General features: G+C 40.4%; 1 protein-coding gene across 1 annotated transcript in view; it reads left to right on the top strand.

Annotated features, from left to right (window-relative positions):
- LOC117832846 (cytohesin-3-like) overlaps window positions 1-20,016 on the top strand; it is a 47,586-nt gene extending 27,570 nt beyond the window's left edge. The window contains exons 2-13 of the mRNA XM_034712144.1: window positions 1,778-1,860; window positions 2,245-2,309; window positions 4,807-4,873; window positions 5,044-5,162; window positions 5,593-5,673; window positions 6,816-6,928; window positions 8,651-8,799; window positions 9,354-9,465; window positions 13,695-13,771; window positions 14,564-14,635; window positions 14,775-14,929; window positions 17,123-20,016. Coding sequence (XP_034568035.1) covers window positions 1,778-1,860; window positions 2,245-2,309; window positions 4,807-4,873; window positions 5,044-5,162; window positions 5,593-5,673; window positions 6,816-6,928; window positions 8,651-8,799; window positions 9,354-9,465; window positions 13,695-13,771; window positions 14,564-14,635; window positions 14,775-14,929; window positions 17,123-17,195 — 1,166 coding nt within the window. The 3' untranslated portion in view covers window positions 17,196-20,016. The remainder of the gene's footprint in view (window positions 1-1,777; window positions 1,861-2,244; window positions 2,310-4,806; window positions 4,874-5,043; window positions 5,163-5,592; window positions 5,674-6,815; window positions 6,929-8,650; window positions 8,800-9,353; window positions 9,466-13,694; window positions 13,772-14,563; window positions 14,636-14,774; window positions 14,930-17,122) is intronic.
- The last annotated feature ends 460 nt before the right edge of the window (window positions 20,017-20,476 follow it).

Below are 20,476 nucleotides of genomic sequence, written 5' to 3'. Positions count from 1 at the left end.
AGTTAAGTTGACTTCAGCATATCCAATACGGTTCCCGCCGACAATTGGCTTCAAAACAGCGCTTCAGAAACAGATAGGTGATGTCATGGATACTACGTCCGTAAATACAGTCTATGGTTTTAACATGTAGTATAGCTAACTTTAAGAAACTCCAACCCAGGCATTAATGTTGGTGGAAGTGTACATTATGTTTAGAAAATCTTCAGTGCTTTGCTTTGCCATCACAAAGCCACTTTGTTTTAGCACTATCTGCAAATGCAACACATGTTCTTCTGGCTGCTGCACATTGATCAGCTATTCAGGTCAATGTATTTGTATAATGTATAGTTCACTAGACTTTTGCCCAGAACATTGATATATAATGTTTCACCAAGAAAGATTACCATATAGGAGCAAGGAAAGGAGTATTATGTATGTTATCATAGGTATGAAGTACTGTCCCTTCCCATTGTAGAGTTTTTGAAATCAAATATAAGACTTTTTCAGCTGTTTAAGACCTAAACAAAGAAAAATTAATACCATTTTCCTACAGGTATTACTATTTACTGGCATTCACCACAGATAGAACACTTTTATACCTAGTTCAAAAACGCGCTTTATGCTGCCATAAATGCTGTCACAAATGCTGCTGTAAATCTTGCTGAAAAATTAAGCTTAATGCTGCCATAAATATCAGCATAGCTGCTCTTGTAAATGCTGTCATGAATGTTTCCGTAAAATCCTGCAGTGGATGCCATCATCACTGCCATAAATGCTGCTGTACATGCAACTGTAAATGCTGCTGTAATTACCACCGTTATTACACTGTAATTCCTCCGTAAAATGTCACCAGAAATGCTGTAGTAACTGTTGCCATGAATACTACTGTTAATGTTTATGTATATGCTGTATATGCTGTATATGCTGTATATGCTGCGAATTTGCCACGTAAACGAACAAGCATTTCCACAAAAATGTTGACTAGACAGTGGACCTCTCATGAGTAAAAATACAATTTAATGCAGTCAATTATGACTTTAATTTCTAAAAATGTAATTTAAGACTTTTAAACATCCACAGAAACCCTCCTTACATATGTTTTTTTTGATTGTCTTTATTTTCTCACAATAAAGTTACTGAGGAAAACTGCACTCCATTCACAGAAAAGGCACTTGGTTCTTTTTTGTCCTTTGTGACTTTCACTCATCAGACAAGATTAAGTCAGAACAGAAAGCTGCCAGAAAACACAAGGCGAAGGAGGAAAGCTGCAAGAGTGACCTGAAACTGTGAAGAGATTGTTAAGCCATAAGCCAGATAAATGAGCTGAAACTCACTACTATGCTACCACCTGTTTTTGAAAACGTCCAGCAAAAGCTCTTATTTATTCTAATGTGTTTGCTTGCGTATTTAGTACATTATTTTTATGTATTGGATAAGTAGGTAATAGAATCTGCCTCTGGGTAGAAATGTTATGAAAACAAAGACTTTAATTATATGATGAAAAAATGAAGGAATTTTGTGTAAATCAAGATGTATTATCGGTCTTGGAACGTATCGTATGATATCTGAGAGTATTTTGCCGCTTGTCTGTTTGCATAGTAATGTAGGTCATGAGTAATGTGTTCAGGCTGGATTCATTGAAGAGGTATGCACTGTCAGACTTAATCCCTGTGACTCTGACTGGCTGGTTGGAAGGTGAATTAACTTAATCCATCCTCATAACTCTGCCCCTCCCTCTCTTGTTCGCTCACACACACACATGCTCTTTCATTTTCTCCTCTCTCTGTGTTTTTTGCAGTACCTGAGGACTTGTCTTTGGAGGAAAGAGATGAGCTGTCGAACATACGGCGCAGGAAAAAAGAGCTTCTGGATGATATTGAAGTGAGTGACGGCAGGAAAAAATATGTTTTTAATTTTTCCAGTTGCAAAAATGATTAGAAGGGTTCAAATGTGACTTGAAGGCTCATCTGATGCAATGCTGAACCATGTTACAGACTGGCATTGAACATGAATAGGACTATTGTTTGTGTGATGTTTGAATTGCTGTTGCCATATCGTATAATCTGTATGTATCTTCAAACTCACAACCCCTGACATGCTCTTAAATTATAAGTGTGAACTGGCACTGTAAGGGACTCCCATTCTTAAGCATCTCCTTCACTGTTAGATTGTATATAAATTCCAACTAAGGCACCTAAACAGCATTTATCTTTAACTTTGAGCTAAAAAAAAAAAAGTTTTGTTTTTCTGTCTTCTTCTCTGCAGCGGCTGAAGTTTGAGATTGCAGAGGTGATGACTGAGATCGAGCAGCTAACCTGTGTGGGAGAGAGGTGAGATCTAGATTTTGACTGATGGTTTTAGAGCTTTTATTATCTGATTGATTACAGAATGAATGGGTGAGCTATTGTCTGTACATTTTCCTAAATTTTACTAGATCCCTCGTTTCTTTATTCCTGACAGCTGTATGAGAAGAAAAAATTCTGTTATAAGTCATTCGTTTCGGTTTTATTAAGGCTACAGTCTCAATCATGTTCTACATCCAACAAACATATGGATATAGACAGAGCCTTGTGTCGGTACTCTGCATTCATTGTTTCTGTATTAATGGGCATTTTCAGGAAGCCACCGGGAATAGTGGGGGACAAAAGTTAAAGCCAAACCAACAAAATACAAAGAGGAAGAATACTTTTAAATGGCAAAACTTTTTTAAGAAAGACTGTGTGAGTTGGTTAGCAACTATAAACATATATATGATGTTACATTGCCCAGGTTCAGGGACAGAAAACCACAACAGAACAACTGGGTGTAGACTGGATGGTAAATGAACATCAGTTTGACAGCAATAAAGGAAAAATGGAAGTCTGTGCGAGATTGGTTTGCAGCCTGTAGTATAGAAGTTCCGACGCCCCCCGAAGAGTAATATCATAAGTGTTCAAAGCCCTGCCCCCATAAAGCCACATCACAGCCTGAGTGTGTGTATACCCCAAGCGGCAACCTCCGGTCTAAAAATATGAGTCAATGCGGAAGTGTTAAAAGCTGCAGTTCATCGAGGATTGAGGCTGGCACCCGAAGTACCGGAAGTCACATACACATGAATGGGAAAAAGACGATCTTTACAGCAGAAATAAACATATTTACAGCCTGGTACAAAAGACGAGTGTAGTCTAAATAGCTCATTTCTCGATGTCCTCTCACTGTGAGGGGGGTGAATTTTTTTCTAACGCAGTGATTTCGAAGATATTGAGATTACTAGTCTTCCAATGAGAGGCACAGCTGACTGTGGGAACACTGCAGCTGTTGGCTAGGAGGCTCAAAGCCCGCCTCTTTACGTCACACTGGCTCGACAGAAGCAATATGGCTGCCTCTGCCGATTGGCTTCAAAACAGCTCTTCAGAAACAGATGGGTGACGTCACGGATACTACGTCCATATTTTATACAGTCTATGGTATACCCTGACGGTATGAGCCGAAGCCATCACCTGCAGCTGTCATGAAGTGAACATGCTACCAGTATAACAGCACTAAAACAAATTATGTCAATGTAAAGACCATTACCCAATCAAACATTTTTTATTTCATTTCGTATATAATATAATATAATATAATATAATATAATATGATATGATATGATATGAAATAATATAAGTAATATAATATATAATGATATAATATATAATAATATAATATATCTTTTTTTTTTAACCACAGCCATCTGGAAACCTCTAGAAATGATCACACAATCTCCATTGGAGTCCCATACCAAGGTCAATAGTCATTGATAGATCAATGACTATTGACCTTGGTATGGGACTCCAATGGATGCATTGTTAAACATAAAGGAGGTGTGGGAGTATGTGGGTAGTGATGGTTATATCATTTAAAACTTTCTATTTCCATATCTAAGGGAAATGAGAAACACGCCTTGAGAGATATGTAAAAGTTGGAATTGATCAATCCACTTGACTTTTTGTGTGACTAGTTCATGTTTTCCTTCGACTTCTCTGCTCTTCAGATCCACTCGCCCATGTAGCTACTGTTGCCTTGAGCCACACACCTGTCATCCTGGCGATGTGTGTGTGTGTGTGTGTGTGTGTGTGTGTGTGTGTGTGTGTGTGTGTGTGGTGTGTGTGTGTGTGTTAATCCCCCTTTGTTTGAGGAGTGACGGTCCCTTGACTAAACATTAGCCCAACAGTCTGTATTCAGACGCTTTCATTGATTGGTTTATGAGGTGGAGTGAGGAGGCTGTGTCAGGCTTTGTTTGTGTATGTGCGTTGAGTGAGTGAGTGAGTGAGTGAGTGAGTGTGTGTGTGTGTGTGTGTGTGTGTGTGTGTGTGTGTGTGTGTGTGTGTGTGTGTGTGTGTGTGTGTGTGTGTGTGTGTGTGTGTGTGTGTGTGTGTGTGTGTGTGTGTCGGTCGCAGGTGCAGCTGGCAAGGGGGCTTGGGCTATTTTGGGCGCACAGGAAGCATAGGGAGTGTGAACAGACATAAAGGTGGAGATTTCCCTGTGGGGCGAATGCAAAATGTGTTTTGAAGGAGAGTGACATTAAAAAGAAGAAATATTCCAAATGGCTGCAGGATGTGTTAAACCAAAGAGACTCGGTGCACTCATGCAAACTACAGGTGATACTACACAACATGCAGCAGTGTTTTTTGAGTTTAACCTCAATGTATGCTCAGTCTATAGTTGTCAGACTGAAAATAAACAGAGTCATGCTACGTCCTGGATGAACCCAACACAAACTGACTCACAGAACAAACACAGCCTTGAAACAACACCCCATCTCTAACTGTCACTTGATTTCTGTGTTGTTTTATTGTTTAATTGCAGCAAAACAACGCAAAGAAACAAACAGATCGCCATGGGGAGGAAGAAGTTCAACATGGACCCTAAAAAGGTCAGGCTTAGCCCTAAACTGATCCCTTGTCAGCCCTGATAACACTCACACAGCTGAATAAAACTCTTACGATTGGATTGTGCTCCTTGACTGAAATCATCCTTCAGGTTTATTGAAACTGACAGCAACAGGTAACAGAATCCTATGTGTCTCTTTTTTTCCTCAAACAGGGGATCCAGTTTCTTTTGGAGAACGATCTTCTCCAGAACACCCCTGAGGACATTGCTCAGTTCCTCTACAAAGGCGAAGGGCTCAACAAAACAGTCATAGGGGACTACTTAGGGGAACGGTGAGCTCTCCAGTTTTCCTTCTGCTCCCTTCTTCTCCAATCTCTGTGTCAGATCTGCACCACACACGCTCAGACGAGGGCATAAAGCCCCAGGAAATTGCTGGTCTGGATTTATGGAGCAAAGCAGCGACAGGAGACCATGACAGTGAAATAACCGAGCACACATGTGGTTCTTATCGAGGGGAAATCAAAGGGATATGACAAAACAACAGAGGTTTTCATGCTGCCTGGCTCTGCCAACACAGTGAATTTCTTTCTGAAGCTGATGCTGTAACATGGCTGCAATTTAACCTTGACCCCAAAAACATGACTCTGTCACTCATTTCCACAATAATACATTTCAGAATGTTTAGTGTCTCTTTTTCCTGTTCAAAAAGAAACGGTGTAAATACACAAACATATTTGACACAGAGCCCCATTTCTCTTTCAGGGATGACTTCAACATCAAGGTCCTCCAGGCGTTTGTGGAGCTTCATGAGTTTGCAGATCTCAACCTTGTACAAGCCTTAAGGTGAATTAATAACCAAAACTAGAAATTAATGAGATAATATACTGTTTAAGGGCTTCATGGTGGTGCAGTTGTTAGCCCTGTCGCCTCACAGAATAAAAGTTCCTGGTTCAAATCCCGACAGGAGCCTTACTGTGTTGTTTGCATGTTCTCCCTGTGCATGGGATCTAAGTGTGATCCTCTAAGTACTCTTGCTTCCTCCCCCAGTTCAAAGACTTGCTCCATAAGTTAGTTTAAGACCTTAATTGCCCAAAGGTGTGAGTGTGAACGGTTGTTTGTCTATATGTTAGCCCTGTGATAGACTGTTCACCTGTCCAAGGTGTATCCTATCCAGGGTTCTCACCTGTCCTGGAAAGCCTAGAAAACAGTTGACCAGTTTTCCAGTGCTGGAAAACACCTGGAAAATGGGAGAAAAAGTAAAATGGCATGGAATATCACGTATTGTCCTGGAAAATTATTCCAACATGACTACGTGTGACCTGAGACAATTTAAAAACACATCCTTATTTATTGAAAGCTAAGTGCATGCCATGCTGGAAGAGACGGCAACACATACCGGTCTGGATGCGCGACTTGTTTCACATCTTTTCTCCCTCTCTTGGTCAAAATCATGCATTTATAAAAAACGCGGGTATATTGTTTATATTTTATTGTAAATTAACCTTGTGGAGTGCTCTTCTGATTCAAAAAGTCCTATATTTAAGATAAAGAGTGACCAGCGGAGTCGGGCAGAGAGCTTGGGGGTCTGTGCCTCACAACTTTTCCTGCAGGCTGAGAGCTCAATTACTGTACTGTAGCTAGTAGGAGTGCAAACTTCTTATAGTGAAAACAAACGGAACAAAAAGAGAGACACAGCTGCACAGAAACTGCACGTTGTAGACATCGCTGATCACAATAGACATCGCCATGCAGGAAGACAGTTTAAAACTTTTTTAAATCTCTGAGAGAGTTCAAAACTTCACTGAAAATGTCCTGGAAAATGATCTTTGGAAAAGAGTAGGAACCCTGCCTATCTCTTGCCCAATGGCAGCTTGGATTGGCTCCAGGACCAGCACCCTTGCAACCCTGTATGGACTGAACAGTGTAGATAATGGGTGGATGGATCCGTCATTAAGACTGTTCTCTCTGTGTTTGTGCCGTTGCAGGCAGTTTCTGTGGAGCTTCAGACTTCCTGGCGAGGCTCAGAAGATTGATCGAATGATGGAGGCCTTCGCCTCTAGGTACTGCCAATGCAATCCTGGCGTCTTCCAGTCCACAGGTACCACAACCACACACACATGCACACACTCACAAACTCCTAACACAGCAGTATATTTACGAGTCAGACTCAGTGAGACAGTCCAGGACAGATACTATGGACCAGTCACATTAATGCTTCTGACTGTCTGTCTTACCAAAGCAGACAGCTGGACCTGCTCAGGGTATTAATCTTCCACTCATGGCCACGTTTTTGTGGATTTCCCAAAACACTAAAGAACACAAGCTCTGTCTGACTACTTTCAGAGAATTTGATGCTTTAATGGAGCTTTGTTGTCTCATTCTTTGCCTGACTTGATTGGAATAACAGTCTGTATACTTCACAGTTTCCCACCCTGGTCAGCAGCCTGCTTACTAATCACAGAGTAATCACTTCACGTGTCTCCAGCAGTGATAATGAAATTGATCAGTGTTCAATAGTGGTCATTAGTGCAGTCTTAGCCAGTCGCACACTGTGTGCTGCTCTTATGTTAACCGAGCTGAGGAGGACACAGGTGACAGCTCAGGTCATGAATATTGATGTGGCGCAGTGGTGACACACCCAGACTTAGTTATTGGTCATCTCCAAGGACCGGGGCGCTCTGGTCATAAATAAAGGGACACGGGACTCAGACAGGGGCTGGTGGATGGTTTGTAGGAATTATGATGTGGAGTCACAGGAGCAGTGGATCATGGTTTTGTATGTATGTGTGTGTTCATGACTGCGGGGACTTAACTGTAACAGTGTTGGAAGGTTACAAATGTGTTTCCCAAAACATGATGCTTTTTGTTGATTAGAGTCTTTTTTAGTGGACAGAGTTCTAAATTTGATGATGAAAATCAGTGGATTGATTAATTTGAGCTGCCATCATATTACCTACTCAAATGAATTAGGGACACCTTCAACAGCACACACTGTGGCCTCTTTAGAAACATGTACATGAGACTTGAGGAAGAAAATGTTTAATTGTTTCTTAAAAATGTTTTAAACTGTTAAAAATGTTGTATATATGGACAGTTACATGATCCAGATACAGTCTTCTTATCGCTATTATATTATAGTATCCCAATAAAAGTCAGAAAAATCAACAGTTTTAATCATCTGTGTAATAATTTAGATTCAGATTGAGACAATTGTATTTATCCCAGAATGGCAAATCAGTGGAGTTTGGCCTTGTGTCTAAAGTGTGCGACAGATTTACAAAGGCTACAGTCCTCGTCGCAGCAGTTCCTGGTTTGACTGTCAATCCCAACCCTGTGCCGCATGTCAACCCCCTCTCTTTACTCACCAGATTTCCCTTTTTTACAGAGGTGTCTTGTTGAATAAAGGCGAAAATCCCCCCAAAAATGAATTCTAAATATGGGATTTCAAAAATGAAAAAGGGCCTGCAAAGATAGATGTGAACAAAAATGACAAAAAAACAACAAACACAATCAACGGCAGCCCTCAGACATCAACATGTCAGCAACAGCAGCTCAACAAATGTGAACCAGGGCACTTACATAGGCTGCCTTATATCAGCTGTGAGGGGCCAGGTCATCAAAAGAGTTTAAAAACACAACTCAGGACAACTAAATTATTATGAAAAACTTGCATTATACTCAAAATGTATAGAAACTGTCTGATGTGTCACTTACATATGCTCAAAGCAAGAAAACAACTTCTAACACCCACCCACACACAACGCTTCTGGTTGTGCTGTATTTCATGTTTCCCTGTGACACTCTGTAACTGCCTCCACAGATACCTGCTATGTCTTATCCTTCGCCATCATTATGCTGAACACGAGTCTGCACAATCCCAACGTCAGAGACAAACCCCCTGTGGAGCGCTTCATCTCCATGAACAGAGGGATCAATGAGGGGGGAGACCTCCCAGAGGAGCTACTCAGGGTGAGTGCTGTGACTTTATTAGTTTGTTAGCTGTGACAAATGTATCAGCTCTATTTGAAATATTGTGTGGGAAGCATTTATAGGTGCTGCTTTGACAACTGAAGGGGAAAAGTACTGCTGTTTTGTGATTTAGACCCAAAAAAGAAACCTGTAGGATGTTTTTCCACCATGCAAGAAAGAGTCACGCTTCACTAATTGAGACATCTGCGGCTCAGCTGATTTAAGTCTCCTCCCCAGATACCGATACTAATGATCTTCCGTGATCTCTCATGAACAACACATTAAAAAAGTTCATGTACCCAAATTCGGTAGGCTGATGTCACTACCAAAGTGCCCTTAGCTAAGTTTCAAAAGACACTTTATTAAAGATCGCAGAGTCACCAGAGTATGAATCATTGTTTCTCATTCTGACATACTGAAACAGAATCTGTCTTCTTTAACGCACCGTTTCTCTAAAGCCTGGGTTCAGTGTTTAGAGCCATATAGAAGTGTCTTCATGCTCAACTGCAGTTTCCATAACGTCTCTTCTTTTTTTGCTCCCTCTGTCTGTGCAGAATCTATACGACAGCATCAAGAGCGAACCCTTTAAGATCCCAGAGGATGATGGGAACGACCTGACGCACACGTTTTTCAATCCAGACAGAGAAGGCTGGCTGCTAAAATTAGGTTAGTGTGTGTCTCCGTACATTCCCCTGCTGGCGGAATCTCAGACATTCTGGATGATGACTTGATTTGGTTACTCTCACGCTTTTTCTCGCAACTACAACTGTGGCTATATTCTCCCAGCTGAGCGAGAACTTGAGAGAGAGTTGATGTTTCTTATGCTTTCTCATGAGAAGGAAAAATAAATTTGTTGTAGAAAAATTGAAATGTTGAAAATGAAATAATGTACGTGTTGAGCTGTCACAGTGTGTGACAGATTAAGGTTAGATTTTCTGGACTTAAATTTATGTTACCCCCAAGTCTGATGGCTGGATGCATCAAAACTCCTCTGGGCCTGTTCCATATAAGAAAAATATGCAGTGTGTGACTACATTGTTCAGCATTACCATACTTTTAAGAAGTGAGTTATTATATTAAAGGGTTCATGTTAGCCATAGCTCACAATTTCAATATCTATCTGCTTTAGTGTTTTACACAATACCTGTGTTTGCAACGTGTCTCTCCTCAGGCCATAAGAAATTCAAGAAGCAGTTTATTATGATTCCTTTATTTTATTTAATTGGCTCCATCTTCCACCTATGCAGCATTGCTCTGTTAGCACAGTCAGAACTTTGGCACTCAGCACTTTATTTAATTTTTCATTTGATATCCCTCAGATGTGACTACTTGAAGCTTTGATTATGTGTTTTTAATGACTTTGTTTTATGTTTTATGTTTCTGCTCTCCATATTTTCAATCAGGAGAGACACAGTTTGAAGATTAAAGGTTATTTATTACAACTTAATGAATAATGAAACTTGACAGAAATCTTTGGCATAAGGACTCTATGTGGATCATTTTGTAAGCGTAGGATGTGTGAATTTGGCAGCAGAAGAAATCCCCCTAGAGTCCAGACACTGGTGGTGGGGCTTGAGGAATTCTAGGAATTGAAGACTTGCAGAGACCAGGTGGAGATGGGGAGGTGGAGGGGTTAGAAGGAACTAGCTGGAGAAAGAGACACATTTAAAAAGACAGCAGAAAGTTGATAGGCTGATGAGAAGGGCATGCCACTGAACTATTGGATGACGGCCGCCGCTGATTAACCAATGTGAGATCCGGGGCATGCAGCTGGAAGCGGGTGAGCTATTGAATGAGGGAGAGGAGAGTTAAACAACTGCTGTGATTGCTTTAAAAGTCTTCCTGTCTGAACTTTCGCTAGAGCTACATTTCTTTATTTCCCCTCAAAACTTTATGCTTTTGGTCACCCTTAGTGCCCGTCAGTGGGCATTATAAAATTTAAGAAATGAAAAGCATTAAAAGAGCATGTAACTGAATCCTGTTAAGTGTTTTGTTATTTAAGAAACACAGGTTTTTTTATGTATCTTCCGGAAAAGCTGTAGTTTTTGAGATATGAGGTTTCAGCCTGGCAGCAGCAGTTTATGATGATCCTTCCTGTAGGGTTGTTGATACCTGCAAAAACAGTTTCTCTTAGAAGATTAAAGTTTGCATTCACTTATTCAGTCATTCAGTCCTAAAAACTATCTGAAGTTCTTCATCAATGCCATACCAACTGTGAGCTGACTTTTTATAGCTCTTTAAAGTACCCAGATTGTAACCTTTTCAACATGTGAACCAGTAAACCATCATTAGCAGACTCTTCTTTGTCATATGTGTAAAAAGAATCACCAGCCATCAAGAAAACATGTTCCATGCATTTATTTCTCATGTCATCTTATTACACAAGCTGGAGAAGGCTCATATATTCATAGTGCAGAATATGTAGATGGTGCATTTTGTCGCAATACAATCAGATCTTAGACAAACTGTTTAATGTGTGAAAAATGGTGCAGGACAGTTGTTTGTGTGTGTGTGTGCATAGTTAACAGATCCAGACTTAGACTTGTGAAAATCCCCTTAATGCAGTTTGGGAAGGAACAGTCTGTAATTATTTGTTCCGTTTGAGTTTATGTGTATCTGTGTGCGTGTGTGTGTGTGTGCGTGTGTGCGCGCTCCAGGGATTGGATTGTTTTGTATGCTTTCCCAGTGAGGTAATACAGTTTTTGGTCCTAATTCTGCTGTTAGACCATTTGTTCCTGTTTATGTACACATGTTTCTGATTTGGCCCCTCGCCTCCTCGCTCTGTAATTTACACCACATTAAAAACATCTTCTCCTGCTGCTCAGGCACATCTCAGCACCTTTTATTCAATGGCTTTTGGTCCCAACACTTTTAATTGTTGTTAGAGGTTGATTTATTACAGAACATAAAACTGTTTAGTAGCTTTTAAATAGTTTGTCAAAGGTCAAGGAGCAAACTCTCTGCAGGTGATCAAGTTTATTACTATGTTCATACACATACACACACTGGCTTTGACCTGCCCATTCCTCCGACTCTGGGCAGCATCTCTGTTGTCTCATCAAACTAGTATGAATGCAAAATAGCCCCATTGTGGCTCACAGACCTAACATGATTACATTCCAATACGCTTCATCCCCGGAGCCTTTCTCTGCACCAGCTCTCACTGTAATATTTCTAATTTAACTCTCCAAAAATAAACCCTGGAGGATGTGAAGGAATAAATGCCTTTTCTGTGCGCTGAGCGGAAATTTGGCCACGCTAATTCAATAGCCAGAGTAAGGGAATGTAAAGGAATCCCGAGCTCTTGTAATAATGTGTGGCCGATATGAGGCGCCGTGAAGCAGGGAGTGTTGTGTTAAAAAAAAAAGTGTTGTGACCGTGAGGGATGGTCAGTGTTGAGAGGAACTAATCAGGAATGTGAGGTCAAAGCACACACACAGGATGTCATCAACTGCTGTTGTTTATATGTAAGTCATCATGTTTTGTGTTTTTGAACATGCTTTTCTCCACACACCATACATGTTTCTTCCACAAGAAGAGCTTTCTCAGCATCTTTGGAGTATATTCCGCTTTCCTCCAAATCTGCAGTCACTGCCAGAGGCCGAATGCTGCCTCAAACAAACATGTCGGACATTTTCGCAAGCTTTTTCCCTTTGCTTTCTTGCATGTAGTTTGCAAAAGTTAACATGTGAGGAGTTGAACTTGCTTTGGGGTTAAGTGTGTGTGTGTGTGTGTGTGTGTGTGTGTGTGTGTGTGTGTGTTAGTTTTTGTGCTTTAATGTCTCTGTCTACATGTGTGTTCCTTTAGGGGGGCTTTGGGTGCCAGGTTGGGTTCTTATCAAGTTCTGTTTGCACCTCTCCTCTGAGGGTTTTATCCTGTTACCTTTTAAAAATGAATAGGCTAAGTCAGGAATAATTCATCAGCTGCGTGAGTCATAATTCAGCAGATCTCAAAGTTAGGAGGGATAGTGGTGGTTGATTGTAATCACATTCTGAATTTTCTTTTATCTGGCCTGCCTGCATATTTGAGCATTCATGAACCGCAAGCTTCATCTCAACCTCCATCCACAGTGGGGAAAATGTAGCCCCTTTAACTTGAAACACAGTTCTACAAAGATTTGGAAGTCCTACAGCTTTTTCCTTTTCAAATTGCCTTTTCCCCGTGTGTTGCACCTTCTTTAATCAGATCAGCAGCATAGAGGATCTCTTATTGTTTTTAGAGTGCACTCTTAGAGAGAAAAAGCCTGAAACAACAGAATCATTAACTCAGTCGCAAGATGATAATAAGACAATTCTCAGCAGAAACACTCTGGCTGTGGATTTGTTTTTTGAGTTGAAAGTGGATTTACAAGCAGCTTGTGTCAGACTGCGTTCATACATTTATTTCAAAATATAAGATTATGCAGCATTTTGCAGCTTTCTCAAAGGACTGAACAGATAATAACTACTTTGGCAAACTGTCATGAACTTCAAATCCAACAAACTGAATACTAATTGACTTTTCATAGCATGTAGGGATCATAGAGGATCTTAATTTTGAACGTATGTCACTAATAATCACATGACATGCTCATGTGGTTGATGAAGAGCAGCCTTTGTTGCACAGGTTATTGAATTAAAGCAGTTAACTAATGAAGAGACATGTTCATCTGATGAAAATGGCATGATTCAAGTCTTTTTCGTGTAGCCTGGAGCTCTGAGTTAGCACCAAATATTCATTTGATACTACACCTAATATCTGTATATCAAGACCCACAAGAATAGGATGACTCTGTGGATGTGGGTTGGTTTTGTAAATGAGTGTCACATCCCAACTCTTTTTCCTGATGGGAGACAGCCGGTCTGTCACTGTGACCTTTTGTGACACTTCCTGTCTCCTCTGTCTCTTCCTGTCAGGGGGCCGAGTGAAAACCTGGAAGAGGAGGTGGTTCATCCTGACCGACAACTGCCTCTACTACTTTGAATACACAACAGTGAGTGTCTTACTGAGACGATGATTTGAATGTCATTCATTAGCAATCAAATGTTATTTCCTGAACTCATTGCACCATGCAGTTTGGGAGTTTTACTCTTTACCAAGTCAGTTGGCCTAATGCTGTTAAAGCTTTAACATTTCCTGATCTGTTTCCTTTCACTCGTTTGCTGTGTTCATCCTAGTATTAGCACAAAAGCTGTTTTTATCCATTGGGACTACTGCTCAGCAAATAGATGTCTTGTCATCAGTTGTGGTTATGATTTCCCTTGAACATTGGCATTCGTGGAAAAAAAAAGACTTGGATGGACCTTGTATGGCAATTAAGAGAGCTCATTCTTCCATATTTTTTCCTTTATGACAGTTGGTGTCCAGATGTGTTCTTGTGTTTGACTAACCGTGTCACTTTGATTACGACAATGTCTTAATGTTTGTTGTTGAGGTTTTTTTTTAGTGCCTCTGTGTCCCAGCTATCTGCCACATCAGCAATGTCCTCTCTCAGCCCTGGTATTATCCTTCAGGACACTATCATTATGTCCTGTCCTCTGGTCTGACTGCCTCACAAACACATTATCTGTTTTGCTAAAGAGCAGTGTGCAGGAGAGAAAGCAGGGGGTGGGGGACAATTTCTATTTGCCACTTTCCTGATCTATTTTCTGTCTTGTTTGCCTAGCTCTTACTTTTCCATCCATTCCCCTCTCTCTCTCTCTCTCTCTCTTACTTTCTATTTTGGCTTCTCAGTTGTTTTTCTCCCTCCTCTCATGTTTATCTTTCTCACCCCTCTCTCCTTTAGGACAAGGAGCCTCGTGGGATCATCCCTCTGGAGAATCTCAGCATCAGGGAGGTGGAGGAACCTAGGAAACCTGTGAGTGTTGCCCCATTAAAGACCTCACCATTTGATTACATATCATGTATATTTTCCCCTCTGTTATTGTGTGTATGTCACGTTTATATCTAACTATGTTGCAGTATCACAGACGCCATGCTTTTTGTCTGTTCTGCAGAACTGCTTTGAGCTTTATAACCCCAATCACAAGGGCCAGGTGATCAAAGCCTGCAAGACAGAGGCAGATGGCCGTGTAGTTGAGGGAAACCATGTGGTGTACAGGATATCAGCGCCCACGCCGGAGGAGAAAGAGGAGTGGATTAAATCCATAAAGTAAGACTCCTCACAAGTACACACAGAGCAAAAGTTTGAACCATATGTATTCATTTTTTGTTCCCAACAGTTATCTAAGACGGTTGTGTTAGAACTTGAAGCATCTACAAGTTATCTCACAAATTCAAAGTTAAATATCAACTTTCTATGCCTGGTAAAGAAATAAATCAGTTAATAAAATAGAGCCAGCTGTTTCCTTTGTTCCAAGTCTTACTGTTAGCTATATTTTCAAATATTCAACAGACAGACATGAAAATTATACCAATCTTCACACACGACTCATAGCAAGACTACCTAAAGTTCCCCCAGATTTTGAACTGTCCCTTCAAAAGTTCACTTGTTGGCATTTATTCACTTCCTGAAGTATTGCAATCTAGTAAGTATTAAGAGGTTTTAATTTTGTATCTTAAATGTTTCTTATTTAATGACATGGTTCTGAAACAAGCATGAAAGTTGTGGGATGACTTTGAAAGTTAAAACTAAAACTTGTTGCATGTCGGAAAGACTTCATGACTTCATTTCCAAATTTTCAAATAGAGCTTAAACCTACTCCGACATTAGTATTTGCGTTGGAGTTTGTTAAAATTAGATAAATTGTGTGGCAGAGCTGACCTCATCTGCTGTGGTTGATAGCCTAGCTTCTGATCTAGTTCTCCAAGCTGACGCGATCCAATGTGGGTAATACAATAAATATTTTTTCCTTCTAAATTGCCTCAACAATGAGCATTGAAAACAGTGTTCAAGAGACTTACACAGTTGTGGGTTGAAAAGAAAAAAAAGTATTTTTTTTGTTGTTTTTACAATCATTTATTTAAATACTACAACAGACAACAAATGTGTGTTTTTTTATTCCCTTAGATTCACTCCACACTGTAGCTCTCAGTAATAATAGCATTTCTGTCAGTGACCTAAATGTTGCTCTGTAATCGCCTGCATAAAGATGGTGCAATGTCAAAGAGAGTTGGCTCAGCAGAACAGAACACTTGTATACTGAAATATAGTGCAATCCCTCCCCCTCCTCCCCCTCCTCCCCCTCACTCCATACTCCCAGAGAGTACTCACTGGGGAAATGATGGAGGATTAGTCACCGCTTATAGCACCCCAAGGTGAGCCAGCAAACCCATCCAGGAAGGGAAGCTCCAAACTTGGCCAGTGTATTTGTAGCCAGGGAGGCTAACGAGCCACAGCTTGTGCTTTACCAGAGGGGTCCAAGAGGACTTAAGGTCTGGGGAGATAAAAGGCATTTTATGGAAATCATGATTTTCCCCTTCTTGTAAAGTAGAGATGATCACAGAGGCAGTGCTCTTCCTTCTGATCTTTAGTCACAAACACACAGATCTAGATGATGGTGGACCAACTGGGCTAGTGGAGGAAGTAGACTATTTCTCCTCATAAATTTCAGCACTGTGTTTGTAAAGGGAAAAGGATGGGTATGCACAGTTAATATTTCTTTTTGAATACATTTGGTTTTAGCACATTCTTAAGGACAAAAATGGTGGAAGTGTTATTCTGTATAAGTCACTCCAGCCGTGCTTGGATTTGATCCCTCCACAATGGAGTTTTTGTTTCTTGAAATTGGGTTGTGCAAAATGACAATGAGCAGCATTAAAGAGCGGGATAGTCATCATACACAGCCTCATTCTTCAGTGCGTGGCGTTGTAAAGGGAATCAGAGATATCCGCAGTGGGGGGTTGAGCCTCTTCTTGCTTTGTGCTGGTGCTAACAGGATTTAGCAGCCGTGAAACTGGGCTCCTCAGTAGAGCCCGAATGGCTTCCTGACTCACACGCTCTTATTGTACGCTGCCTTTGCATCGCTCTAAAATAAGGCCGAGTGAATGAATGCACTTGACTGATCTGGAACTATATCTGTTCCTCAGATATATGAAACTTCACAAAAGCAGGTGGGATAGTTGGTATGTTTGTGTGTTTTACTACATGCTTGGAAGAGTTCTGGAGGAGGTTCCAGAAAACTGGAGTACCAAGGAAAAACTTGGGAGCGGGAGGGGGTTCCTCTTCAGAAACCATGGAAACCAAACTAGGTCACTGCACAAACTTTGTTCTTTTTTTTGATCTAGTTAGGCAGGGGTTTGTATAAATGTGCCTACATTTCCATATCAAAGATGCTTGAGACCCTCCTCTCATGTGGCCTTATTATTTATTTCATGGCTGTCCTGTGATTGGTTTCTTCTCTAGGGCAAGCATCAGCAGAGACCCCTTCTATGACATGCTGGCCACCAGGAAGAGACGCATCGCCAACAAGAAGTGAAGAGGGACGATCTTCTCAACCTCCAGCCCCTCCATCTTCCTGTCCTTCAACTCATAAACTCATAAACCACACACTGAGTTTCTGTTTGACTACAGAAATTATTGTCAACTACGGAAAAGACTTCACTGATGAAGACAAACCTCACTTTCTCTCCAGGACTGTTCACAAGTCCTGTGCAGTTGTTGGGGTAGACGTCACACACTACACAGGGGTGACAGCATAGCTTCAGGAAGCTCAGATATGTGGACATGCATGGAGCGAAACATGAACAACCAACCAGCTGGTTTGTTTTCTGCCATCTCACACACACCCCCTACCTCCCCCTCTCATCGTCATTACATGTTTCTAGGTCTTTTTAAAGCACAACTGCCATGTTTCAGGTGCACATGCATGCATGTGGGTTACTATAGACCAATATGTTTGTGTTGTATGTGTGTGTATGCAGCAGTGAGCATGCTATCAGTGCACACAGAAATTGCAGTATGGGTGCATATGTCAAGCGTTCCCTCCACTGTGCTTTATGAAGAAAGACATTCAAAGTCAGAGTTCAGATGTGCGGTCAACATGTGTGTGAATGCAGTTTAGGAAGAAACATATGGGAGGTGGTGCGTGGACACATCACCTGGATCACGTCGTCATCTCACTCTGAAGCTGAATTCTTCTCGACAGGTGCCATGACTGAAGCCCTGATCAGAGTGACCTCAGAAAACAGTGCTGGCTAACATGTGGGTTCCTGACAAAGCATTCTGAAGTCAGCTGGGCTGATTTCATTTATCGGTGCGTGGAGCAGAGAATTTTTGAAACGTGCATACTTTTTTTGTTTTAGTTAAGTAGGAAAGAAGCTTTTTCTGAGGCTTAAGATGAAACTTGCTTTTTGAACTCAAACTTGTAATCCTTAAGATTTCGCATCTTGGTTGTTTTGTTGACTCTTCCGTACCTTTTTTCGGTCTATCAATCATTCCATCTTTTTTGTATAGTGGCAATTCATATCAAACATTACCTCAAGACAATTTACCAAAAGAGCAGGTCTAGGGTTCACTCTTTGTTATGATTGCAAACACTCCTTGTGTGGCCTCTTTGTGTATCTGCAACTATTTACTCTGTGGCCAATCAAATCTAAATTGCTGCATTGAAGCAGCTGCACATTGTCGACAAAAACTGTGTTTTCTACAAAATCCACGAAACTCCCTAACTAGCAACGTAAGATTTTTTTAAAAGTAGAAGCCACACATTGTGGTAAAGGCTAGTTAGCTAGCTGCTTACTGAGTCTTCTTCATAGACATCTTGGCCCTGTCACCCGCTCCACTCAGTGTAATCTGTTTGGCAGGCGCAATTCAGTGTCAGCGCATTTAATCAATCATAACTCGCTGAATACTAAACTGTTTTTCATGCAGGGTTTTTTCTCTGCAAATGTCATACATGTAGGTATGATACAGGACACATGGTTTGGCGTATTTTAATATTCATAGTGGGCTTAACAGTATAGAATATTCTGTTATGTGATATATGTGATGTATGATAGGTATTCTGCCGCACAATGCTCTGGCATCTTGAAGTCTCTGCTGCTTCAGTTTACGTTTACAGGTAGGATCATGGGTAGGATGACCGGACCAAGATGGCGGCCGTATTTCTTGCACCCCAGCAGCCAATGCGGCATCTACTCTTTATATGTCTATGGTCTTCTTCATTAGCTGTTGCTTCTTCTTGGTCTTCCCTCTGTTTTATTGCAGGTGGCTACTACCATAAAGAATTACTACTGCCCCCTACTATGAACCAACTAACTATATGGTAATATTGTATGTTTATTTTTAGCGCATATTCATATTTCCTTTTCTTTTCATGGGTTACATGCATTCACAGACCCAGTTGCTTACACCTAAATCCATTCATTTTAAATATTTTTACATCATTCATTTCTTATTTCAGATTGTTTACCGTGAATCTTAAGGATTACAGTTTAGACAAAAACACTTTCTTTATGGAAAACCTTTTCAGTCTACTGGGTATGTTTTATTTGTGTCTGTGTATTGGCCCAATAGGGTACCAGTCCAACTAAGCTTTTCGTTTCTCGTCCATGACCTACAGTATGTGAGTGAAGGTCCACGTGTTGTTGTGATCCTGTTTGCATTTAGTTTGTAATCCTAAAAATCCTTGCTTGCTTTTGTGTTCTTCTTTCAAAGTACATATGAATATAACCAACTTATCATTTCTGTATTTATTTTCATTTGTGAAACAGTTTAATACTTCCAGTAATTGTTCAACAATGTATGCTTAAGTTATGTATGTATATAAATGTATAGGTTTCTGGTCTCTTTGTTGTAGTATGCACACTCTGTGTAACGTGTGTGAGCCTACAGGCACAAGTTTGCATCAGCTGATGTTTGGGGTCTTCTTTGCAAAAGCCTTAAACATAATCATAAAAAAACAGATGATGAAGATGAGGATGATGATTATAACAGTGATCAATAACTGTGACGATGCTGTTTAAAAAGCCATGACTAGTGAGAGAACGATGGTTGTATTTTCAATGATGATAAAGATTATAAAGATAATGATGTTTGATGTTAATGATGACTATAGTGAAGTTTTATCAGTGATGATGATGATGATAATTCTATCATTGATGATGATGTCAAAAAACTATAAAACCAGTAGTTTTCTATGTGATTTTAAAATAATTTAAAAAGCCTTGTGGTCAGGGCAGAATATTATCTTCTACGGCCCTGCAGGGCTCATATTAACTTTTATATTCTCTGTAAAAGCTATTGGTCACGTTGTACATTACGTGTATCTATATAAAGTATACATAAAGCTAACAGTAGAGGCATGGTGTATTCATTATTGATGCTGGTCTTGACCTACATATTTGCATAAGTAATGAGCTTTCATTAATTAATTATACAGATATTTTGTAGAGGTGCTGTTACAAGCATTTTAGTGTATGTTGTTCAGTCCTCCATCATGCAGAGGAACAATGTTTAATGCTGAGTACAAGGTAAATTTACAGGATGTGAAGGAGAACAGGAAAGCCCAAGGAAACATGATGAGTTAGAAGCATCTCAGCGGATGAGATAAGGTGTAGCAGAGGGGAGCGAGCCCCCTCTAGTGGTTACTTAGTGTAATGAATAAATCAAATGTTAAAATAAGAATAGCACAAATGTAAGCCATATCATTTAGGAGGACAAGAGCTGAGGGGTATGGTAGTGTAGGGCTCAAAACGTAACAGATTACAGCAATATCAATATTGTTCTCAAAACATAATGTGCAGATAATAACTTTTT

This window comes from Notolabrus celidotus, chromosome 20, assembly GCF_009762535.1.
Source record: "Notolabrus celidotus isolate fNotCel1 chromosome 20, fNotCel1.pri, whole genome shotgun sequence".
In the NCBI taxonomy this organism is placed as follows: domain Eukaryota; kingdom Metazoa; phylum Chordata; class Actinopteri; order Labriformes; family Labridae; genus Notolabrus; species Notolabrus celidotus.
The sequence above is the reverse complement of the archived record's forward strand: the minus strand, read 5'-3'. Positions and strand labels throughout refer to the sequence as shown.